The sequence below is a fragment of the Micrasema longulum genome, unplaced genomic scaffold, assembly GCF_059751315.1.
Source record: "Micrasema longulum isolate JH-2025_06_02 unplaced genomic scaffold, ASM5975131v1 h1tg000402l, whole genome shotgun sequence".
Lineage (NCBI taxonomy): Eukaryota > Metazoa > Arthropoda > Insecta > Trichoptera > Brachycentridae > Micrasema > Micrasema longulum.
The window spans coordinates 1255321-1282624 of record NW_028277602.1 but is presented as its reverse complement, the minus strand read 5'-3'; the positions used below and the strand labels follow the sequence as shown (position 1 = coordinate 1282624).

The 27304-nt window shown below is 31.3% G+C and overlaps 3 protein-coding genes across 3 annotated transcripts in view; 2 read left to right on the top strand and 1 right to left on the bottom strand.

The window, feature by feature from the left end:
* Positions 1–946: 946 nt before the first annotated feature.
* Positions 947–14051, top strand: Elp1 (elongator complex protein 1). Its single transcript, XM_088225965.1, has 8 exons — positions 947–1392; positions 6353–6578; positions 8260–10768; positions 10853–11022; positions 11566–11782; positions 13000–13204; positions 13663–13795; positions 13936–14051. Exons 1-8 carry the CDS (start codon positions 1051–1053, stop codon positions 13995–13997), a joined length of 3864 nt encoding a protein of 1287 aa, XP_088082091.1. The 5' UTR covers positions 947–1050; the 3' UTR covers positions 13998–14051.
* Positions 14052–15814: 1763 nt separating this feature from the next.
* Positions 15815–22242, top strand: Cdk7 (Cyclin-dependent kinase 7). Its single transcript, XM_088225963.1, has 7 exons — positions 15815–16037; positions 16234–16402; positions 16489–16623; positions 18264–18429; positions 19452–19629; positions 20564–20736; positions 20820–22242. The coding sequence occupies exons 1-7, from the start codon at positions 15984–15986 to the stop codon at positions 20959–20961; spliced, it is 1017 nt and encodes a 338-aa protein (XP_088082089.1). The 5' UTR covers positions 15815–15983; the 3' UTR covers positions 20962–22242.
* Positions 22243–25157: 2915 nt separating this feature from the next.
* Positions 25158–27304, bottom strand: part of ATP8B (ATPase phospholipid transporting 8B) — a 38968-nt gene continuing 36821 nt past the window's right edge. The window contains 1 exon segment of the mRNA XM_088225964.1: positions 25158–26672. Within this exon segment, the coding sequence (XP_088082090.1) occupies positions 26220–26672 (453 nt within the window). The 3' untranslated portion in view covers positions 25158–26219.

Below are 27304 nucleotides of genomic sequence, written 5' to 3'. Positions count from 1 at the left end.
TTTTACAGATACCAAAACTAAGACATCTTCACAAGAGTTATAAAATAAATATAACTTGTTTTTTTTGTAATAAAAAGTGCATAGAATATGTAATATGAATATTTTCAAATGTATAAAATGCATACCATCATTCACTTTACGCACCTAATGGTGCATAGAGCACTGCATTGGAAAACCAATTACAGCATATCTTAATTATTTTTGTTACATGACAGTAAGATGATAAATGATCAGTCTTATGGTTCAGGCGCCAAGGTGGCTTTCCACAAAGTTGCACGCTTGGTCAGAGACAGTTGAGGGTTCTCTTTTCTAACTTCGGTGGCCTCTGTGGTGTAGTGGTCAAGACGCTTGACTCATGCATGGAAGTTTCCGCTTTCGATTCCGTTTACTTACGCATTGTGAGCTGTTCAGCTGGCTGTTGAGTACACTGAAGTGAATTGCAACATTTTAGGAGAATGGAGCTTCTTTCTTCTATCCGCGGCTCTTTTATAGATCCTGTCGTATATACCTGGTAATTGCCCAAATAATTTTAAGGCTTTTAGAAAAATTTATAATCATTTTTACAAATTGGTCATGTCCAATAAATTTTACTGTCAGTGAAGAATTTACTTCTTTCTTTTCCTCAATTAATTGAAGTACATTTATGTACTTCTGGATTACCTTCCATCAGCACAAAGATGCCAAGGCTACCCAGTTACAGAGAACTCCATCGGGAAGCTTTCCTTGTTTGGCAACGAGCAATTTTTCCTTGCACGTGGACACCGCCAAGGAGGCTTAAATCCTAAGATGCGTTATATGGTGGGCCAGCTATTAAAAATAACAGAAATAATGTTATGTGCATATTTTGTGCCAATAAAGATTCATTGCAACATTTTTTATTCAATGACTTATACTTGTCTAGAGTGATGTTTATGCGTTCATTGTCTATGTTTTTTCTATATTGTTTATCCATGGTCAATGTGTCAAGTCGAAAGTGTCAAAAACGGCGTGCGTTTAATGTTTTGCGCAAAGTAAACTTCATTTGTTAATTTTATTCAAATATCATCAACAATGAGAAATTTAAAGATATTGTGCCATAAATGGCACAAGCAAATAGAAGTGTCTTCAGTTTCTATTTTGGAACCGCCCTGTGATGAAGCTGATGAAATAATCGTTTCGGATAACCTGAAAGTGTTTAAAGTAAACACAGTTACAGAAGAAATATCTTTGTTGCTAGATTTAGAAACCGTGTTAAAACCTGAAGCGCAGATAGAACGAAAAATTGTGAACTTCGCTTACTTTTCTATAGAATGTATTCTTGTTATTGCGATGAATATAGGAGACGTCATCAGACTGGATATGAATTCTATGGAAGTATTAGAGTCTACTAATATTTCCACAAAGGGAATTAAGGTCAGATTCAGAACAATTTATTATTTCACAAAACTTAAAAACAACATTAACATTTTACAACAGAGGTGGAGAACATTTTAGAGAAGAATATCGTCGCTTCCACGGCAAAACCACTTATCAGATTATTTGCCATTTTTCAGGAGAAGGAAAAAACATCACAAAATATTAAACAATTGAAAATTTATTTTACATTAATACATTGTTATTACATTTGAAATAAGCATTATTAATTGAAGTAATTGAACAACTATTATTTAATTTTTTATTACTCATACATGGTTTTGCAAACCCATATTTTCCATATATGTTGCTAATAAGTGTTTTTACTATTAACATTAATATACCTGTAAACCCTTTTAATTGTTATGTTAATAACATTTTTTGCAATGCAATTATTATAAGGTAGGTGTGAATAGGTATGTAGGCAAAAGAAAGAAAATAAGAAAATAACAAGAAAATAAGCACAAACAAGAATATAAGTACTGATGTGAGTAAACATACAAAAAAAATATGTAAAAAAATCATCATAAAATTTCCAACAGTAAGAAGGGATAACAGTCTTGAGTTGTTGTAAATGATCATATTTAGTTTTTTTAATTTTTAACTGTGTTTTGTATAGTTGTGTAGGATTGATAATGTCACACTTAATAGGTTTCTTCGGCAATTCTCTCCATTCATCAGGGAAATTAATTTAAAAATAAATATGATCATTTTTGTAACGAAGACACCTCAAGTCAGTAACAACGGGGTCACCTCTTCGAGTACCAGGGCGAATAGAGGCATAATATGAAAGATCACTATACTTTTTGAAAAAATCATACGTTAAATATTTTACATTAAATCTTTGTTGTAGTCTGGCATCTCTACATACAGAAACGTAATTAGTAGGCAAATAAATCTCTCGGTTTTTGAGTTTGCGCTGTCCCCCTCCATTTGGGTGTGACCCTTTTCTAAATATTTTTGGACAATTTCTACACCGCTTTGGATCGAAAGCCACAGAAGATCATTTGATGTAGTGACATTACGATATTGGTAGCAGCATCCATCACTATATAATATTAAAGTCTCAATTTTTTGGATTTTGCGATAAATAAGACGTAAACATATCAGCATCTAGACCACCCTGACTCTCATCCCACAAATAACACTAAACATCTTTTGATGTCAAATTAAATATTGTCCAATTGTGGACGCATAATTTGGTCTTGTAGTACATAGAGCTCACATTCAAAAATGGAGACAGATTTTTGTCCGCTGTTTTAGAACTTCGAGCCGCTTCTTTCCTCAGTTGATGTGCATGAAAAACTTTATCCGAAATGTTTCCGTGAGTGTGAGCAATACATACATCACATTGATCTTTTTTGGGGATGTACGTGGATAGATTCAGATACTTAAACTCGGAGTAGAATACACTGCTTTGTAAACACGAAATATCATTCTCTTTGCATTTCTCTTTGTATGCTCTATAAACATCGGCAGTTGATTTGATTGTCGGTTCAAAATACAATTTAGTTGAACTTGACCGACAGTAATGCGATGGGAGTTTTAATAAATCACCTAAATAACGTTTTATAAAGGCACGAGCTTCTTTGCCCACCCTACTCTTAGCAGGTTGACTTTTCATTGAAGAGTCATGTATACCAGTTCCGTGTATACTGCTAGAGCTCCATTTTTTGACGCTCCATTCTTTCAGGCCTAACGTACATCAGGAACATTTGTTTACAAACCTGGACCCGTTTGTTATCTACCTTAAGAAAATATAATGCTGTTCCAGATCTACGAGAATCTTCTGTCTTTTTTTTACTCGGAACTTGGTCAACGCATGAAGACACGTATAGTTTTCTTGTGTTCCAATTCATATTTTGCCAAAAAGAGTCAAAAATAGTCTGTTGTTGATTTTGACTTATGAATGAACAAAATCTATTAGTAATTTTTTTACATTTTCGGAAACACAAGTTGCTCCAAGTTTTCTTTCTTGTCTTTTTTGCATAATATAATTTGCAGAGTCGACACTCTTCTTCAAACCCATATATTCCCTTCCAGTTTCCCTTAACTTTTTATTTTTGCTCCTTTGCTGTGAAGCAGACTCCATGGTGGTATCTGCATCAAGTTTCTGGGTTATGATTGTATCGTCATCTGGTGTAACTTCTGTAACTGGACAAGGCCAAACTTCGACTTCGATAATAGAATTAAAAGGTATGTTTTGAACCAATAGTTCTTCTTGTTCCATATTATCCACCTGTACAGTGTTGTTCTGACTGTTTGGTAAAAGTATGTTGATATTGTCAAGCGTTTTTACCGAGGTATTGTCACTGCCATCTTCTTCCAGTAAAAATACTCCAATCTCATTGAGCGATAAACCTATAAAAATTATGATTCGTTAGATTACGAATGCAAACACTTGTATACTATTTAAAAATAACCATAAGTATTCAATAGATTGTTGGAATCTGTTTGAAGCAAAAACACGTACAAGAATAAGAAGAAAAAAAGCAATCCGAAGTAAAACCTCGTATTAGAAATGAAATATTATAATGATTACAAAGTACTGATTACTGGTTATTTTACCCAAATATGTTATTAATATTATTATATAGACACTTTTGTATAAGTTTATACAAAAATATTTGAAGCACAGTATAAAATAAACGTATATTTACCATTTTCCTGGGAACACATCTCAAACTAAACCAAACTGTCACTTTAAGTCTATGCAAAATGGCCGATTTTTACCACTCCACAAAAAGAAACAAGCTGATACATGTTTTTAATAATTCAAACTGAAGCTTTCCTATTGGTCCCCCGCATACGAGTTTTTGCATACTGGTGTAGAATTATGAATTTTAGTATAATTGCATTCAAAGGTAAATTTCACAAAATTTTCTGATAAGTGGTTTTGCCGTGGAAGCGACGATATGGAAGTCTAGGCATTTACTTCGCTCATGAGTGTGTAAAGTGACCACGTAAACCACCCAATAACAGGTCATAAGCTCTGTAAATGCCTAGACTTCCAAATTTCCTTGTCTTTAAAAGTTTGAACAAACTAATCTAAACTGAGATATTTAACCTATGTGTTCAAACGACTAAGCATTTACGCCCAGCTAAATACTATTAAAATGGTATATTATGCACTTGTATAGTTATCGCTTTCCTATGGAATAATTGGATGTGGGGGAACTTACAACAACCATATTAAATCATTAGAAAATGTTCAAAAATATATATTAAAAATAATGCTTCACAAAAATCGCACTTTTCCCTCTTCCCAATTGTTCCAAGAAGCTAAACTTTTAGACATGAGACAAATATATTGTTTTCAATGTTTAAAATATATATTTAAGAACCAAAATTTATTTACAAGTAATTCAAATAGATCAAGTCAAAGAAGGAATCGTGTTTTAGAAATACCATACAGTAAAACGAGGCTCGTACATGCATATTTTATAGGCCCAAAAATTAAAAATTATTTTTTTACTGATAACATTTCATTGATTCCAAACTTTCAAAATTTTCCTTCTTTTAAAAAACACGCACTATCCTGGATTCAAACTAAAGATATGAACTCTTTTTTTCTATGAAATATTTTGTTGCCTTTTTTATAATAAGGAATATTTTTATGTTTTTTTATATTTTTTATTTCCTTTTTTAATTACTATAAAAAAATACCATAAAATCTTTTATCTGTCTATTTACGATAGGAGCAAAAATTCATTAAAATTTTCTTGTATGCCCACGAACAGGCCATGCCTTTGTGGGATTTTTTGTTTACTATTAATATGTATTTCATTGCCATGTAATTATCCTTTATTTTTTTGAATACTCTGTTTTACCTCTTATGTATATTCTAAAAAAAAAAAAAAAACAATATAAAACTCAAAATATGGTTTAGTCGTTTCTTATTTTGATATTCTTTTATATTCTGCTTTGAACATACATGTAAAAGTAGTATTGAATAAATAAAAATATTAACAAATATTACAAAAAATGGCAGAATAGTGAATGTCATGCAGTGTGCAAACCGATGATTAAAACCAGATAATGGCGAATCATTAATTAGTCCTGTCAGTGCCAAGATTTCCTAATCCAATTTTTTATAATGATTTATCTTCTCAGTAATGTTCTCTGTCGCAAGAGCTGGTCTCAACGTGTAACCAGAATAATTTGAAAAATCTGCTAGAAACAATTAATTTTCGTTGCTTGAACTTAAGCATATTTAGGCTGCTAGTTTAAAATGGAAAATAATAATAGCAATAATAAATCTCTGTTGAAATATCTGAAAAAGATAGAATGTACTTGAAGGGTACAGGATATAAAGGATTAATGCCAATTTTGTTTTAAATTAATAATGGCATTTGACGGTAGTTCACGCAATCTACATTTCTGTTCAATAAAATTTGACAAAAAGGCTCTACTTTCCAAGATGATTGAACAAAAAAAAATGCATTCAGGGGATAAAGGGTGGATGTCAGTTAAATACTGGAAATAAAGTTATAATTGAATATGAACAAAAACCACTTTCTAATAAAATACTTTGAAACTTTTTAATAAATCTCAATACATCCTTTTTTGACATTCATCCTTTACATCCTGTGCCCTTCACTTGTTATTATATTTGGCATCATACATATGAATGTAAGAGGTGTGTTCAGAAAATAACAGGAATTTTTAAATTTCGCCGGTTTGGAGAGTCCGGCTGTATTTTTTTTATTATGTTGGTATTCATGCCCCTGAAGTATGCTAAAATTTTCAGCTGTATTCATTGTTTACTTTGTCTGTGGCAGCTGCTAAGGTTTAAAAAATTGACAATATACGAAGTCTGTTCAGATTATTTTCTGAACACACCTCATATATTACAAAGGAATACAATTTGAAACCCTACATACAAACTAAAATAAATATTTTTATTATTTAAAATAACCTTCGTTAATCAATTAAATAATTTGTTTTTTTCCTTCGACAGGCAATGCAAGTGAGCCCAGATAATGAGCTATTAGTATTTGTGTCTTTGGACCATAGAGTATTCTTGACCGACTGTCGACTGGATATAATCAACTCGGTTTCTCTGGAAGAAGATCACTTTGGTGATGGAGAATTTGTAAACGTTGGGTGGGGTAAAAAAGAAACACAATTTCACGGCTCTGAGGGAAAAGAAGCGGCTAAAATAAAAACTGCTATTACGGAATATGGTAAATTTTATTATGTTAATTTTAATTCATAAGTAGATACTATTTCATCGTCGTCATCGTTCACTTATCCTCCCCTATTTTTATTTATTTAATTCACATAAACACTCAGAGTGCTTTTATAAGTATGGTACATAGACAAAATATATAAAGTGAGAAGGAAAATATAGCATTTGGTACATTCAAATACATATTCCTACATATAACTAGTAAGAATATAAAGATGATATCGAAGCTTTACCGACATAATGCATTAAGTCATTAAAACAAGTTGCAGGATAATCACATTCAAAGCTTTTTTATTCTTTAAACACATTTTTTCTTCCACAATTTTCTTTTATTTTAATTTTTGTAAAGCTTTAAAAGAGTAATCTTTATTCTAGGCATAGCATAAAATTTTAAATCAACATCTTGCACCTATATTAAAAAATATTTTTAATATATCTAGGCTATACTGACAATGCATTAAGTCAACAGTCTTTATATATTTCAAATATTTTTTAGAGATGTTGATTTCAAATTTTATGCTATGCCTAGAATAAAGATTACTCTTTTAAAGCTTTACAAAAATTAAAATAAAAGAAAATGGTGGGAGAAATAATGCGTTTAAAGAATTGAAAATCTTTAAATGCGATTATCCCGCAACTTGTTTTAATGACTTAATGCATTCTGTCAGCAAAGCTTCAATATCATGTACATACATATTGTAAAACATTTAAACTAATTAATAATGGTACATAAGTAGCTGAATCGGTCCACAAATGCCACCAATAAAAGAGTATGATATAACATTGTAGTGAATCGAATCCGGGACCTCATGTGTAGTAGGAAAATCATGGTATCACTACACCACGAGGCGACATTATACTTACTAAATACTTATACTAATTTCAAAAGCCTGAATTTTTTTATCTCATATCCATATTAATCATTTAATCATATAATTTTCAATGAGGAAGTTTAGTGTAATGGGAAATTGGATATAAAAAATGTTTTCTTACGTGCGGTAAAAATTAGAGCATTTATTGTACAGCGAAGTTTTTCAAAAATGTATGAAAAAATAAATAAAAATTAACTGCTTTGAACGACTAATGACAGTGATATGATTCATTTCTAGTTACCGGGAAGCTAACCCACCAATCAGGACAACTCACCGTAGAGAACTTGTGACGTCACAGATGGAGTAATTTAAAAATCACAATACTTAAAAAAATTGTAACGCTAATAATACGATACATAAAAATATTTTTGGCTTAGTTTGTGTACAACAAATAAAAAATATTATGAAACACTGAACTTCTCATTGTGTTTTTTGAATTATTTTTTTGAATTTTCTGGTGTTATTTTTATAAGAAAGGTTTTAATTAGCAATTTTCATTCTTTAATGAAGTCTAGTACAGCCATTCAAATTATTACTTCGAGGATGAATCATTCTCTACAGGAAAATATGTTATAAATTTTAATAGAAAATTAAATTGTTTGTGTTTATAAACATATCTTTTAATAGTTTGTGCCCCGATTACAACGGGAAGTTAACATTTATCTTCAATTTTATCTACAAAGTAAAATTAAGTTTTCTGTATGAAAAGCAGAATATGCATACATGTTCAATTATAAGTTACCGATGAAGATACTTAAAATGCTAGTCGAAGATAACTCTAGAAGTAATAATATTTTATTATAGGTGATGATACTAAAGGCAACAACGTTTTAATAACATGGAGAGGAGACGGAGCTCTATTTGCTATTGGATTCTGTTATAATTCTGTTTACAACTTCAAAGTGTTTGATAGAGAAGCAGCATTGAAGTTTACTAGTGAAAAGCAGCCTGGCATCGAATGTAATTTTGTTTGGAGGCCTTCAGGTAACCTGATTGCAACAACTCAACAATATCCCAACAAATATGTGGTAGCTTTCTTTGAAAAAAATGGATTGAAGCACGGGGAATTTACATTGCCATTTAAAAAATCTGACATGGCTGTGAAAAAGTTAAGTTGGAGTGCGGATTCTGAAGTATTGTGCGTATGGTGTTTGGAAATGGAATCTCTTAAATCGTTGCTGCTGATTTATACAGTTAACAATTACCACTGGTATTTGAAACAATCAATTCCGTTTTCTCCACCCAATAAAATTACCGCTTTAGCTTGGGATGAATCAGGAAGTACTGGAAATGAGAAACTTCTTCACATTTTTCTTGAAGGTGGAATATACGCTCAATACAAGTGGGTGTGGTTTGTAGATAAAAGTATTGGAAAATCTGAAAAAGATGAAGCCTCCGTTGGAGTAATTGACGGAAGAAATATTTTATTAACTTCTTTTAAAAAAGCTGTAGTACCTCCTCCTATGGCAGCTTTGACTGTGAATTGTGAAAAAAATGTTAATCATATTGTTTTTGCATCAAATATTACACTTGAAGATTCATCGAGTAAATTTATCGACTCAAACAGTTTTATTACAGTTCTGGAAGACGGAAGATTTAATTTATATACTACGAATAATGCTTCAGAGCCTAAACTATTTGGATCTGCAACTGTAAAACCTGGAATTGAAGGGCCATCTGCTTTGTATCAATATTTATGGGTTTCTGAAGAAACTATATTATGCGTTTGCTCTAATGCTGCTACATCATTGTTAATGGTTATAAAACTTAAATTGAATGACGGTTTTGATTTAGAAGTTTTGAAAACTATTCCAATATCAGATCTGATTACTGGTTTGGCACCTGTACCTAAAACAAACACAGCAATAGTACAAACTTCTTCTGGAAAGCTCTTACTGTTTTCTAAGGAAAATAATATTGTCGCTTACTATTTTGATTTTCCTGAAAACTGCTACGAATTCGATGTATGTGTTTTGCCCAATGATGATTCGACAGTATTTGCTTTTGGATTAACACATCGACATAGATTTTACATTAATGATAAAGAAGTTGCTAACAACGTGAACTCATTTTTCATTCACTCTGATTTCCTAATCTTTACTACATTACAGCATCAATTATTATGTTGTCCCTTATCAATAGATTTAGTGAAATTCTTGCACGTAAATTCTACCTTTGAAAACAAGTCTGGGAATAGTTTCAATGCTACTATTTCACAAAGGAGACTAGAAAGAGGTTCTAGATTAGTAACAGCCGTTTCCTGTGATTCAAGAACTATTTTGCAACTCCCCCGAGGAAACATCGAAGCTATTCAACCACGCGCACTGTCACTTAAATTAATTGGAAGTTTCCTGAACAAATGTCAGTACCTGAAAGCGTTTGATTTGATGAGAAAGCAGAGAATTAACTTAAATTTAATTTATGACCACAATCCTGTAAAATTCTTTGAAAATATTGGTCTTTTAATTTCCGAAATAAAGAACCCGTCATGGTTGAGTTTGTTTATATCGGAATTGGATAATGTTGATGTGACACGGACAATGTATTCCAGTTCCTACACACGTAAGAATGATCTTAATGGTGAGGTCACAAGAAAAGTAATAACTGTTTGTAAATTAATGAGAGATGAACTTGAAAATCATAATAAATGTAACGAGAATCTTTTACCAATATTAACAACTTATGTTAAGACAAATTCGATAAAAGATTTGGAAAAATCATTGCTATTAATCAAGTGCGTAAAAATGAATGCAACATCAGGAGGAGAAAAAAGTGTTGTTTCTGCCGATGAAGCTTTAAAGTATTTATTATATTTGGTAAATGTAAATCATCTTTACGACATTGCCTTAGGATTATATGATTTTGATCTAGCAATGTACGTAGCTAGCAAGTCTCAGAAGGACCCGAAGGAATATGTACCTTACTTAAATGGGCTAAAGACAATGGAGGAAAACTATAAAAAGTTTTCAATCGATAACGACTTAAAACGTTATGAATCCGCCATTGTCAATCTCATAGCATGTGGTAAAGATAAAGATGAAGAACTCATATCATATGTAAAACAACACAGTCTGTATAAGACAGCTTTGCGCAACATCGATCGGAACGATCCTAAATACCAACTGTGTGCGGAGGAATATGCTAACTTTTTAGTGAGACGTAAAAATTATTCAGAAGCTGGTATTATGTTCAAACGGAGCAGAAATATTGTCAAAGCAATAGATTCCTTTATTGAAGCTGTTGATTGGCAAGCTGCTATGAGTTTAGTTGAAGATTTCAATATACCTAGTGTGGATTCAGCAGAAATTAGAAGGTAGGTATTTCTCGAAAGAATTTAAGTACATCTGAACAGTTATGTATTATGTAAGTTTAAAAATTCATATTTTTATTATTTTAGAAAACTTCTCGTAAAACTCAAAGATGCAAAACGATATTCAGAAGCTGTGGATTTATTATTACATTCAGGAAATGATTCGGTTGAAGATTTGCTAACATGTTCTTTGGAAGGAGGACTATATAGACAATCTCTGAGTTTGTGTAAAAGATTCAAACGTTCAGATTTAATTGGTAAGAATGTAATCTCAAATTTATTGTTTTTATGTACCCGCATTAGTATGTATTCGATTGTTCAAAATTGTTTGTAATTGGCAAACAATTTGAACAATCGAATACATAAATTTTATAGAATAAAATTTCTGAACAATGTCGCTTAATTTAAATAGGCGGCTAGATTTTTTGTAAATAAAGTCTCTTAATTTATTAAGACGGGAAGATTTTTCATCAGAAACAAACCAATTAAGCGATGCTCATTTTGTCAATCAAACAATTTGTTCATATTTTCAATAAATAGGCAAACACACATTAAAATATGATTTACCACGTCTATAGACGATGTTCTGAATGGAGGAATTTATGAGATATAATTTTTTTAAATTCTTAAATGGCTCTCCTGTAAAGTTTGCAAAAGTGTGGCTCAAAGTAAATATCCTTTCCAGCGTCGATTTGTGTAATATGATACATTATATTATGTGGGTCCATTTAAAATATTTTTCTACCTATTATTTTTAATGTTATTCATTGATTATTATTATTTATTATTCATATTTTTAGAGAGTACTCTCCGAAAAGCGGTAATGGAAGAATATTCTTCACTAATGTCTACAATTAGTCAACATCACGAGCAATTCATTCAGCAGAAAGTAAGACTGTTACTTGTCAGACAGTTGAAAGCAGAAGTTGGAGAAAATGATGAAGATTTACCGGAAGACTGTGATTTATTCTCTGACACAAGTAGCTTAGCTCCTTCCAATACAACAAGAACATCTGGGTAAACTTATATTTGCAAATATATTTTTTTCAAAGTTTTGGTCAAACATTTTACTATATTTTGAGCTGACAGTCTTATGTACTACTTATATATTTAGAAGTTGAAATGTATCAAGCAGACAAGTTAATAGAGAATTTAAGTGCACTTTACACTAAGTTTTTTTACATGTATCTTTGTTCAATCACTAGATGATAATTTTTAATGTTTTCAATGAGGAAGTTCAGTGTTTTTTTTCAAATGTTTTATTCGTTAATAGACTGTTAAACTAAGTCAAAATTATTTTTTTTAAATTTTTACATATCGTATTATCGGCGCTACGATTTTTCAAAGTTTTGTATTTCTGAAATAACTCCGCGTGTGACGTCAGAGGTTCATTTCCGCTTATTCCCATTCAGTTCTTCCTATTGGTCCAGAAGCGACAAGCAGACCGGAAATCTTCCATAGCTCTCAGATCATAGGTTGATTCACATGAACCAGTGACGTCATTTAAAGTAGTGCGTTTTTATCAAAATATTTTTTATTATTTTTTCTGTACATTTTCAAGAAACTTTGCACTACAATTTAATGCTTTAATTTTTACCCCGCGTATGAAAACATTTTTTGTATCCAATTTCCCGTAGGGCTGAAGTTCCTCATTTTTTTGAGAATTCCAGATGACAAACTCACAATTATTTAACTGTGAAACTTCAATGCCACTTAAAATAACTATGGATTGAATGTTGACAAATCAGGATCTACAGGATGTTCTTTAAATGATGTCACATCCGAAACCACGATGATCAGTATGGGCAAGAAGACTTATTAGTATATTTTTAAAAATTATTATTTAAAAATTGAACGAAGAAAATTTTCAATAATAAAATATTTAAAAAAACAAATGGCTGCTTACTTCTGCAGGGGAAAAGCGAGGGGGGTGCGGCCGCGCGGTTGGCGGTTTATTATACTCCCCCTCTCCACTCCTCGTTTCTCCCCTGCAGAAGTAAGGAACCATTTGTTTTTTTTTTTTTTTTTTTAATTTTATTTGTTCTAAAAATTTATTTCAATGTGCCAATATGTCTTCTTGCTCATACTGATCATCGTGGTTTTGGATGTGACAGGGTTTAAAGAACAACCTGTATATAGAATCAATCAAAATCCAGTGAAAGAGGGACATCTTTCACTATATAGGTACGCATTGTAAACATTTCTTATAGAATTTTAATTATATCTATTTGCAGAAAGAGTTTCCGATCAAGCAAAAACAGAAGAAAACACGAGAGAAAATTGGTTTCTTTAAAGGAAGGTTCACGCTTTGAAGATATAGCTTTAGTACGAGCCCTTTACACTCTTGTTACCATGACGTTTGGTCTCAGACAAGATGTGGCTAATCTCAACTTTGTTCTACAATGGCTGGACAAAGATGAAGAAGTACTTCAACTACAGGTAATCTTTTAAAAAGACCCCTAAGTAACATTTGGTGTAAAATTTGTAATAAAATTGTAAAGCGCCCTTGAGGTGATTTTTCACAAAATTACCATGCCAAATAGAAATAGTAAAAAAAGTTTGTCATTCAGATTATTTTGATTATTTACTTGCACCATAATCTTGCTTGTACCACTATACAAATATCTTATTAAGCTTCTTTTTTGACATAATATATGGCTTTTATTTCTAAATGTTTGTAAACTTGCACTAATTATCTTACCAATTATCTGGATATGATGAGTATTGTAATATTTAATATTCTAAGACAGGTTTAATCTCAAATAAAATATAAATATTTTCCAATAGAATCTGACTGAATTCAGTGGTTGACTCTCAGAGTATATAGATATGATTTAACTATTGTAGGTACAAATTTCGTTTAATTTATGTGAAAATTTAACTTACACTTTTTCTAGAATTGCCTTGAATCATTGCTTAAGGAGATGGCCAAATGTTTTTCTGAAATTTGGACGCCTGAATTATCGAGTTATAACCCAGTTAATACCCAAGATATCAATAATGAAGGACCAGATGCCCAATCTACACTTGGTAAATCATCTTATAGAACATTACAATAATGTATTCATAGAATTATGAATGTATTATTGATTATCTACATTATCTCTGTCACGCATATTAATATGTTCAGACAACGTTTATTTATTTTATTGTATTTCTTTTTTTTACAGAACCCTACCTCAGGATTCCACCTGTTATACAAGATATCAAATGGAAATTAGAGGGATTATGAAAATACTTTATATGAATAAATAAACTTGTTTTATTGATTACATACACTAAAAAATATAAATATTTTATTTTTGTTTTACACCATGTATTTTTATGAGGCTGTTGGAACATACAAACATAATAAAATACTGCAATAAACATAAGAATAATATTTTGAATGCTCTGTAGCTGCAAGACGTATTTTAAAACATCTCCTGTATGTTATTGAAATTTAACATAGTTCCAACTATGTTAAATTGTTTCCAAACAAGCAACTAAAATACCAACCGAATATGCACTCTGTAGCTGCAAGACGTGTTGGGATGCTCATTGTATATCGCCCTTGAGGTGATTTTCACAAAAATGGCACTATAAAAATTATACAAATTAAATAATTATATAAATAGTGATACTGCACACAAAATCTTGATGATGATGATCGAATCTTAAATTCGTTCACGAGTGAATAAACGATAATAAAAGGTCAAACAAAATTTAATATATTCCTGACGATGAGGTAGTTCAATGGTTATCAGCTCTATGATTTTTTAGTTTATGTAATCTTGAAATTTCTCCACATTTCTCCATCGCAAGTTTTCTTCGGTGATTTCTGGTAATGAATGCTTTCCGTAAACCGGAAATTTATCAATACACTATCATTGGTATCAACCGAATCATCGAATCATCGAGAGACTAGTGACGTTGTTCCTTTGAATGTTTGTTTTATTTTATTTTATTTGAGAAATCAACAGTTCTACATACATATTTATAGTAAACAAGCAGATATAGTGTATAAACTCAGAACTAATAACAGATTTCCACAAAGTTAGTAAAGAAAATATATTACATACTAAATAAATACATATTATACATATAAAAATGTTATTTTCATGTACCTGTAAATATTTTTCAATGATATATATTTATTTTTTTTAAGAACAGTAAGTTATTGTAAATTGGGCAGGATTAGGACAAGGATGCTTGAAGAGAGGAATAAGGAGGGGAAGGGAGATGTATATATTTATTATTATAATGTCTACCAAGTTACAAAACGCATTTTTAGTGTAAATTTTAAATCTAATAATTTTAAATCTAAATAAAGTGATGTTTGTGTAATCTATATCTTAAAATTTTGTATTGTACACTGAAAAGGTCCCACGAAAAAAAGCGTTTTTAGCATACGATGTTTTACTTATTGGTATGTGAAACAGGTGGTACCGTCTACAAATCCTGGCTGGCACATGTATTGTTATTAAACTAAGTATTTCTGTACAGTCAACTATTCTTGTCATAATTTTGTGAAGCAGTAGTTGGTCCGCACACACTCTGCGGTATTGTAGAGAAGTGATTCCATGGTAGGTGGAGGCAGTGAGAGTTGATACATAAGAAATACCGTTTTTTTTGTTTTGTTAAAATTATTTTTATGACTTTTTTCATACATTTTCAAGAAACTTCGCCATACAATTCAATGCTCTAATTTTTTACTGCGCGTAAAAAAAACCCGTAGCACTGAACTTCCTCATTGACAATGAAAGAAAATGTAAATATTTACTTTTTTTGTGCATTACATTATTTTTTAATGTCTCTAAAAAATATAAAGTGGTTTAAAAGGTTTTTTATGTTGGTGCTGCCATATATTCCAAAACAAATTTATTTACCTATTAGAAATAAATTTGAATGTTTTTTTTATTAAAATTAACTGCACTGTTTTTTTGCCGATAACGGGCAATCGGCGTCTTCATTGATGACGAAGTGAATCCTCTCGACATTCCTACTTTCATACAATTTTATTGTCTATGATAATATCAGCATTTTCATCTGAAATTCCAATCTTTTTCTATGGCCTCTACTCTACGAATCAAGGATTAAATTTGACGTCCAGCCGGTCGCGTCCGGTGATTTTTTGAAAACGAGTTTAGAAAACGCATTTATTCTTAATTAAAACAGTTTTCTAGTCAATTTGATATACAAAAATCTTATTTCTTAAATAAGATTTCCCTGTAACGAAATGGAAGATCGTGTTCTTAATTATGAAAAAATAGATTTTTTAGGTGAAGGACAGGTGGGTTTGTTATGGATAAATAATACTTCCCCGACAGTTTCTCATGTGGTTAAATTTGTAGTTTTTACTTTAAGTATTTAAAAATAATATGTAATGGTTTAACTTTATTTTGTATTTAATGTTCTTATGATATTCAAAAATTCTTTTGGAGTACCAAGAAATTATAAACCTGTTAAACTTTTCGATTTGATTATAGTTTGCTACAGTTTACAAGGCGAGAGATATCAGGACGGATGTCATAGTGGCAGTTAAAAAAATTAAATTAGGAAGTCGATTGGAAGTTAAGGATGGAATCAATAGAACTGCTCTTAGAGAAATCAAACTACTACAAGAATTGAGTCATGAAAATCTCATAGGTCTCTTAGGTATCTCAACAGTTCATTTTTTAGTGTAATTATCGAATTATCTGCGGTTTTACAATCCTAATTAAAACATGTTGTTTTATTTACAGATGTTTTTGGACATAAATCAAATGTGTCTTTAGTATTTGATTTCATGGATACAGATCTGGAAGTAATAATCAAAGATACCTCAATTGTGTTAACACCTTCAAATGTAAAAGCATACATGATTCAAACTTTACAAGGTACAGGAGAAAATAAAGATTTTAATATCATTTTAGTGCAATAAAATTCTCAAAAAAACTTATTCAAAAAATTCAACAAAGATTTCAAATCAACAATGTTTTGAGTCTGCCCAAATTTTTGTAGTCAAGGACTGGATTCAACCCCTAGGGAGCTGTTAATACTAATATACTACTTGTACATATATTTTTATTGTCTATTGTTTATATCTATATTGTTATTCATTTTTGTTTGTGTTCTTATGTTTATTGTAAATCAATGTAACTTGTTTTTGGCCGATGTTATCATGTTTTGGTAGAAGGCCCTAATAAAGAAAAAGAATTCCAGGCATCCACAGGGCTGCCATTGGCTGGTATATGTGGCCACTTTACACACTGTAACATTCACCATTCTGCCTATATTTGAACATCTATATTCCTTCAACACTTCCATCTGTTGACGTTTGTGAAGTCAAAGAGCTGAAACCTTAATCCTTGCGGGTGAAATTCATCTGATCAAATCATTTCATCTTGCATACTAGGCAACGCCAGAAAATAGTTTTCAATTTTTATATTTCTTCTTGGACCAGGTGGATTAATCAACACCACTTAAACCAGCCAATGGCAGGTCATAAGCTCTGTGGATGCCTGGACTTCTATATTACCTCCTGTAAAATATTCTTCATGTCTGTTGTAATACGTTGAAGCTTGGAATGATTATGAAATTACAAACATTTTGCTATGTTTTCCAACTTGATTTTAACAACCTTCAGAGCATTTTTGATCCATCAAAAGTCTACAAATCTACTGTAGGAACACAACTGCCCTTATTTTGTTTATTATTTAAGTGCTATCTCACTAATCTCGTTAGTAGATTACACGATTACCATAAAAAATGTACTATTTTACAACTCCATGGAACTTTTGTCCTGTGTAGGTAATTTGGACACTCAATCCACGTATTATAATTTCTCTATCCGCACTGGTGCATAAGGCACTGAATCGGTACTGTAATTGCAGTGTATCTTGATAATTTAGTACTTGAAGACAAGACGATCAGTCTTGCATTTCAAATCCTGTCCAGTGACTAAAAAAATACAGTGAAAATCCGCATGTCAACCAATGTGTTTTTTTTACTTGGTATTATTGCATTTTAAATCTGAAAAAACAAATATTTAAACTTGGGTGGCCATTTTCAACGACTAGCAAATAACTCACTATTAGAAAACGGGAATCAAGTTGCGGTAGAGTGACGTTCAAACTTCAGACCTTCATTTGTGAGTCTGCGAAGCTAGCCATGAGACTACAAGCTGAATCATTTTAAAGTAAAGCTTAACCATAGGGTCACAGTTTACACGATTGTGCCATGTAAGTGCATTCTGATTTTATGTATTCATTTCAATGGTATGAAAATATATTTTTCTACTATTTACCATTAATCGCTCTTTTGTTTACAGGTCTAGAATATCTGCATAGTATCTGGATCCTCCATAGAGATCTAAAGCCAAATAAACTTTTGTTTACAGGTCTAGAATATTTGCATAATATCTGGATCCTCCATAGAGATCTTAAGCCAAATAACCGTTTGTTTACAGGTCTAAAATATCTGCTTAGTGCCTGGATCCTTCATAGAGATCTAAAGCCGAATAACCTTTTGTTTACAGGTCTAGAATATCTGCATAATGCCTGGATTCTTCATAGAGATCTAAAGCCAAATAACCTTTTGGTTAACAGTGCTGGTGTTTTGAAAATAGGAGATTTTGGGTTAGCAAAGTTTTTTGGTTCTCCATCAAGAATCAATACTCACCAAGTTGTGACCAGATGGTACAGGTATTGCACTCATTCATCTCTTCTTTTTCTAAATTAAAATATTTATAAAAAATAAATTTAAAAAAGTTAGTGCTTCAAATATAAACTTCATAAAATATTTATATTTGATTATTTTTTATGTTGTCTTCTTTGGAATTTTTATTATTTATTCTTTGTTTTTTCTGAATTGTTATTCTATTGAATCACATGTTATTATAATTTGATTAATTTGACTATGTATTTTTTATTGTTAAATATTATGGCTTAACACGGGCACAGCCTAAAAAGCCTTAATAAGTTCATGAATATGTAAACGAGTGTAATTTCGAATAAATAAATAAAGCGTTTCTGCATCACTGTGATGTTTTTTGCTGAAAGTCAGAACACAAATACTACCTTATTATTAATGTGAACCTATTTTATCTAAATTATATTTTATATATCCCTTTGTTGAGGAGTGGACGAGGTGTGAAGAATACCTCGTCCTAGGAGGAGGAAAATTTATTAAGTAGACTGTATTGTTATGGAAGGAAGGTTGCGCAACCCCACTAACCTGCTGATAGATGAGGCGTGACGAGTGCTGGAACCCTGGTGAAGCTGGCGGTCGGAAGACGCTGGCACAGCTTGTCTGGGCAGATCTGGCAGTCTAAAATGACGCAGGCACAGCTCGCTTGTGGAAATATTAGTAAAAAATTTCACTCGTTAATGTTAGATTTTGTACGGATTATAAAATGTTTGTTCCGGCACTCACATGTAGAGTTATTGTTGCGTAGAGTGCGCTAGGAAATGGGAAGGACGAGTAGGTAGGTATAGATTTGGTCCGAACATCCTTAGTAAATATATTTTTTATTATAATAACCTAATTTTGGTATATTAATACCAGTTATGAGGAAGGTGGCATTTAAGAAACCGGCAACTTAAAATACAATTAAGTGTTACGATAATTGAGATTTCCAATTGATATAATTATTGTTGAATGTATTTGAAATTTACTAAGGAATATGCTTTTTTCTTATGGTATATACTCTTGCGCTCATAATCAGGTCACCAGAACTGTTGTTTGGAGCTCGGCAGTACAACACGGGTGTAGATATGTGGGCGGTTGGTTGTATCTTGGCTGAACTGCTACTTCGCGTCCCCTTCCTTCCCGGAGAATCGGATCTCGATCAACTCACCAGAATCTTTCAAGTTATGGGAACACCTACAGAAGAAAACTGGCCGGTAAGGTTTCTCATATTTCTAATTACAATAATTATATAATGTGTATTCTAACACATTAGCTAATTTATACCTATTTTTAATTAATGAGTAATTTTATAATGTAGAGGCTTTTATTGTAAACTGCATGTCATATAATATATACTACTGTCTTTTTTTAACTTTAGGATTCTCATGCTGACTAATAAATTATGTTACGGCTAAGAAATTATAAAATTATACGAAATTATACAACATAATTATAAAACTGCATTCTTTTTGTTAATACGGTTTTTTTTTTTTTAGCAAGTTGTTTGTTAATTTATAATATATTCATCTTGTAATGTGGTTAGCACATTTGACTATCATGCTTGAAGGTCCCGGTTTCAATTTTCAGCATGCTGAACATTGAAACCGGGTAAACATTACCATGGTAAACATAAAATATTTATTTGAAATTGTTTCCACTGCAGTATTTCATAGCTTGTGGCATTTGAAGTGTACAACTGCTCGTGTCAATTCAGGTTTCAAGATACAGTGAAATTGAATACCAATACAGTGTTCTATATTCCATAGATGCAGATAAGGAATATTATGAAATGTTTCGTAAAAAACCCGTTTGCCTTGTATAGTATGTATATGTTCCATGTGTGGATTGGTAAATTAAAATTATTATGACAGGCGCCGCGGCGCAGTTGGTTAGACTTCTAACTATGAAACTGGTGCCCCGGGTTCGATTCCCACCAGTCGCAAGAAGAAAAGCCAAGAAAGATTCTATTCTCAATTGGTTTGGGTGTTGTGGTGTATTTTTCATAACTTCCTTCCATATCCTGTCTTCCCACCTGCTGACAAGCCTCTAAGATACAGAGAGACTTAGCGAGTTATTTCTTTTTTTAAAGAGATATAATAAAGTTTTAGTGCTTGCTTGATTATAAATAAAAGTTTGTGCTTTTTTCAGGGGCTGGTTGGTTTACCGGATTATATTCAATTCAAAGTGTTCCCGCCAACACCATTCAAGCACATATTTACTGCGGCCCCCGATGACATGTTGGATCTCATATCTAGTCTCCTCTGTTTATACCCACCCAAGAGGTGCGATTGTTCTCAAGCGCTACAAATGCCATATTTTAGGTAAGCTTCCAAATGTATCGAAAATTTGACTGTATGTGTTGAAATATGTGTATCCATTCTTAACATCTCGTTAATTGTTTTAGTAATAAACCAGCACCTACCATAGGAATTAAACTCCCTCTTCCTTCAACCATCAATAAAGAGAATATAGAAAAGCCATCGCTGAAGAGGAAGCTATTAGATAATGTGGAAGGAGCGTCACTTGCCAAAAGATTGCAATTTTAGTAAAATGTAAGCCCTATGTAAATTGTATACATATTAAAAATCAGTTTTTTTTTTGTAAATAAAACAGCATTTATAAAAAAATATCACATGGTCAACTGTGACGTTAAATTTTAATCATTGAAAATTATTAAAATTACACTTTACATGAATTTAACAATTATCACGTTAGTACTACACTCTAATTCTGTTGAAAAAATGTTTGAACAATTTTCATATTCGAAGTCTGATTATTTAGTATTTAATTTAAGGTATAATCTTATATTATTGTATCTTCCTCATTTCTATAGCGTAATTTAGTAGATTCTGATTTTGTTAAAATATTTTTTCAAGTTTAGAGTGTAATATTTAAACATAAATATTGTTTTAAGGCAAAACATTATCATACAAATATATCCTGATAATTTCCAATTACTCTAATATACTTTTCATACTCATTGTTTAAATTTTACAAAATGAACAACACTTATCAAATAAAAAATCTAGTATTAACATTTATGCATTAATATTGTATACAAATCATGGCCAACTTAAATTAGGATTTGTTTTCCAAACTATTACTAATAAAGGATCACCTTAAAGAGTTCAAAACAGCCCGCGCAGGACAAAAATGTTATATTCCTATGTCAAAATTTACTAAAAAATATACATGTCATTTGTTCAATTCTTACATTTCCAATTCCCTTCGCCATTAAAGCTTTCCAATATTCTCATCCAACTGAACTTCCGTGACTATTTGTTCCCCAACTACCTAATTAATTCCTGGAAATAAAGTCAATATTGTGAGGACCCATTTCTTCTCCGGGTGAGTTTTACCCAGCACAGTGAGAAAATCTAGTCCCATTTTTCTATATTTTTTTTAAAAAGTGTAAAAATTATAGGAAATTTTGATACATCAAATCCTTTTTTAAATTGCCCATGTCTATATTTACATCTATAATACAAAAATAGTTATATTATTTAAATGAATTATGACTCAGCATAATGCCGTAACATTATATTTTTTTGATTCTTTCTCGAATGTGGACACATACAAAGGTGAATATTTCTATTTAATTTAGATCGGTACCAATGATGAATAATTGTGTGTATATATATTCATTGTATATTATGTTGACACATTTAAGATTTTATACAGCAAGCATTCTGCTCGTTTCCAGACAGTCTTTACTTTTCGTAACCATTTTGCTTAAATAAAAGTTTACACGAAGAATTAATAACATCAATCTATTTGCGAAATTTCAGGCACCGTACGTAACATTAAACGCTAAATTTTCACAAATCGAGTAACACAAAGTTAGGGAACTTAGTATGTTATATTTGAATGTGAAAGTAATACCGCCAAATAAATTAATTTGAATACATAATACTGAAATGTGTTTTATCTCCCGAATAGAATGATTTTAATCATGACAAAATAATATTAATTTAATTAATGCAAAGATCGAAGAACACGATGGGAATCCAAGTATTTCTTAAGATCACGTTTCAAACTTAAGTATGTAAATTATAAGATGCTATTAACAAAAAACTTTAAAAAATAAAATGAACTCAAAATCAAATATACCATATGTATTTGGACTTATTTATGCCCTGTTTTTTCTTACATTAATCGTTTTTACAAATATCAATTTCAATATGAATGCTTGGCATAGATATTTAAACTAATAAATAACACTACATAGTAAATAATATAAAATATAATAATAGTACACACCCGGACCATCTATTGAAAACCTCGTGGGCTAAACGGCTTCTTCTTATATAGACATTATCTTATGTTAGGTATTATAAATACTTAATATCACAATTTGAGTTAGGTGTCTGCTAACCATATACAGATATGGTATACTTCAACATGTAATATTCTAGAAATGTGCCAAGTATATTACATTCTTCCTTAGTTTGATACAAAATATGGACAAATGATTATCCCACATCCATAAATAGTTGACATTTTCACTTCTCATATCTTTCACCCGCAATCTTTTCTCTGCAAAAATACTATCTGACTTCTGGAATATAATATATACCTGTTCTTATCGAGACGGAATCAAATTTAATCTAAATTATAAGTACTGACAGTCCACTGTAAGACACAAATTAATATGGTTTCCATTATAACATAAATATATATATATATGTTACAGAAATCTGATTGGGTTTAAAACAAATTAATTATCATATCCAAGTAAGGTGCGAAGAGAGTTGTAAATTGAAAATAATTTGTGTTCTCTGATTAATAACTTTTCATTGTGTTGACATTTGATCCATAAGTTTAGTATTGACAGAAAAAAATATCCTTAACATATATAATTATTTAACACAACGGAAAAGCAATACTCATAATGACCACAATACCTTGCTATGTTACATAACAATATCTTTGGTCGATTGTTTAAATACATAACAAAAAATACTAATTAATACATTTGAAAAGTTTACATCATTTTTATGATCAGGATCCTTAGCATGTGCGAAGTCACCCAAATGACCAATATTTTCTATATACTCTGATTAACAACAAATAATTGGGTTAGTTGTGTTGCAGTTTTGTACAAATTAGACGTTAACAATAAAAATGGGAATAGGCAAATTCACATATGCTAAATACTCAGATAAACAGTTTTCATTTACAATAATTATATTAAGTAGTAATATGTATTATGTGTATGTATAATGTTTTCGATAATTGATTTGGCAATAACATTGTGGTAGTTTATATCCATGTTTGATTTATAAATACAACTTTGTAATCCCGCTAGCTTTTTTTAATTTAATAGTAACACTTATTATTAAACTCAGTAAATTTTAATGTTCAAACATAAAAAACAATCATATCAGTATCGTTTGTGAACTTAATTAGACAAAAATAAAATAGTAAAATGTATTTAAAGTTCTTGGTGTTTGTTATAATTTATCTTAGAAATAAAAGAATGAGTAATAATAAAAAAAAGATGATCCATAAATTTAGGCCAATAAATGACCAGAATTCATTTATAAAATTAGAGAACATAATATAGATAGTAATCATGAATATTCAAACTATCGAAATAATTTCTGGACACACTTCTGATATTCGAGTAGATATTTGAATATGTGTTACTTAAAGAGGAAGGTACATCGTATTACAAAGTTATATTCATAAATTAAAAGTAATATTTGTGTTGAAGCATAAAAATGTGGGGAAAAAATGCATAAACATTTAAAGGCAATAAACTACTAAATTTACAATTTCAACATACATATTAACTTTGTTATATTATAACAAAATATAAACAATTATAATACCTCTCACTGTCGGTTTCACAAATCTTCAATGTAAACATTAAAAAAATAAACAACATGAAATAAATATGTGTTTATAATTATCTTTTCATTGCATAAAGATAATTTTGTTGATGCAACTAACCGCTTTTAAATAATAAAAATTTAATTATTTTCATTAAAAGTTAATAGTATTATGAAACACAACAATGACTCTTTATTTGAGTGAGACAGTAAATTAATATACAAAATGTACATAAAATTACAACAAACCAACTATGAACAAAATTAAATATATTCGATAATCGCCTTTATAATATGCATATTTTTGGTCTGCAAAAAGGTTGATTTTTACTGTTTTTCGTTTTACCTAAAGCAACAAATCAAATAGTAAGAAGAATATGTAAGTATACAGACCGACATAACAGTATGTTTTGATTGTCAAAAAATAGTTTATTTTATTTTACAACTCGAAGCAAATGCAAAATGTAGTAATAATTATTGTTATATGAATATTTTGTTATTTTTCTAAAAGAAAAAACTTTTTTATTATTTTGCTACATCACACCAAAAGATAAGATTGTCAAAATGATTATCTGTTTACTTGAAATAAATAAAACTGAAAAATTTGACAAGGTAAATATTTAAATGCATAGAGAATGCAATTACGGTCATATGACAAAAAAAAAAAAAAGAAAAGACAAAATTGCATAAATCAATAAAAAGTTACTCTGTGTATTCAAATATACTAAAATGATTGTTGAAAAAATTAATTGTGTCATAAATCATCAAAGATGGCAATTTGTATTTTGGTTCATTTGCAGATATTAAAAAATGAATGAAGACAGTGGTAATTTGAGTTACATGTACCTACCTTATTTTGGCATTATGATGTAAATACATTATTTAAACATTGCTCCGCTAAACATACCGGTCCAAATTATAGATTGCCTTATTTGATCCTATACTATCATATGAATGAAAGGCGCCCTCGAGGTATTTAATCATGAAATAGTTAAACAAGTTATTCATAATAATAACTTTCACTCAATTGTAAATAGTTTTATCATTGTTTTAAATTTTTTCATTTCTTCACATTATGGCAGTATTTTATGGTAAATGAAAGTTACGCCCTTTCTTCATATGATGGCAGAATACGACGCAATAATTGATAATAATTTCAACAGAAACCAACGAATAAGCGTACAGCATGGTTCAAAATAACTACAAAAATTATAGTAGAATTACCTGCAAAGCAAAAGGATAGTCACAAATGACTTTGTTTACACTTTTATTATTCTGCTTTTGGTTTATGTACTGAATAATCTTTAAGTTAAGATTTGAAAATGATCTCATCTCTTTGACATACAAAAAAAAAATAATGTAGTCCAAGTTGTCATTGAAAACCGTATATTGAGAATTTTGTGTTCAAACTTTTTTACACGTTTTTATATCGCTTAAAACGCCTTTAACTGGCAACCTTTCCTTAAATTGTGATCAACCAGCCAGAAAAACTGTAGATTTTGTTGATTACCAAGTCACTGAGTCTCACTAAGCAGAGATTGCCTGTTTTTAAGTAAGTAAGACACATGTTTTTTTTCCTATTTTGGTGTCTGAATTCGAGATGCGTCTAATAATAGGTGACATCTTACAATCACTGTAAAATTGTGCCTAATTCCGTTTTAAATGTCAGCAAGAACATTATGATATTCATTGAAAAGAATATGAAAAAAAGCACAAAACTCGAGTGCAGGATGTAAATTTGACATAAATAAAGCGAATATTTGATGACATTTTGTGGCAAGATGCAGACAGCAATTAAAAAAGCGACACTGAATCTAAAGAAATTTCAGACTGATAGTGATAGTACATAAATAATATGCCTATTTTTAAATCCTTTTTTATTATTTGTCATTATTTGTATTAGTTTTTTTAAATTGTATTTTTTTGTTTAAAAAAAAGGGTGCATCTTTTAATCGAGGAAATACGGTATATTAAAATGGTAGATAAGACTTTTCTCTTTTAATGTTTTTAAAGAAAAAATGAGGTGAGACAGCCATCCTTTTGCTTTGTAGATGTTGATATTTACAAGTTGATGGTGTCGGAATCCTGGCAGGGGGCACGCGGGGACTCGGCAGGGGGGCAGAGGGCCGGGTGGCCGTGAACTTGCCGCCGAGCGAGGGGAAGCTGAAGTCTGCATTGGGCAGCTTGCGCATGATCTTGCCCGAGGTGATGAGGCGGCCGAAGCCCTCTTGATGCGCGAAGGCGTACCCCGAGCGCAGCGAACGACGTGCACGGCGGGCGGAAGGCGCTCGCAGCGGGTCGGCCGAGTGGCGTTGCCGAACACGCGCCGCCCGCTGCCGCACGCGCAGCCGCGCCGCCAGCCCGGCACGCGCCTCCACGCCGTACATGCGCCGCGCCAGCACCGGCACCATCAGGAATATTACCTGTTGAATGAGAATATTTGTGTGTACTTTGCACTCTTCCAATCAGTTGCAACATATCGCACCGTCCATCGTAAAATATGACACCGTTTGAGAACAGCAGCATACGAGTGTTAGTGTAAGTATGTCATACAGCCGTCAAGCGAGTTAATCGTAAAGTTAGAATGAGGAAGTTCAATGGTTTAAAAAAAAAAAATATTTGTCAAACTAAGACAAAATATCTTATTATCATCACTATGATTTTTGTAATTTTATATCCCCACTTAAACTTCAAAATTACACCACCCGTGACGTCAAGAGTTCAGGTCGATGAGTGTTTCTGACATTTTAAAGTTTATTTATTTTTTGCACCACAACAGGCCAGGAGGCCCAATTACAGTGGTGAATTACATCACAGAACACCCAGGCTTGAGAAAAATCACATTTTATTTTTTGTGTTCTCACCGGGAATCGAACCCGGAACCTTTCGTGTGTGAGTCAAGCGTCTTGACCACTACACCACGGAGGCCGCCGTTGTCAGCCCCGTACAAATTATTTGTACCTGCTAAACGTCAAAAGACACCTTCACAGCGGGAAACCACAATTTTGAGGTGATCAACTCGTTTACGTACCTGGGGTGGTATTCTGGATCTTCT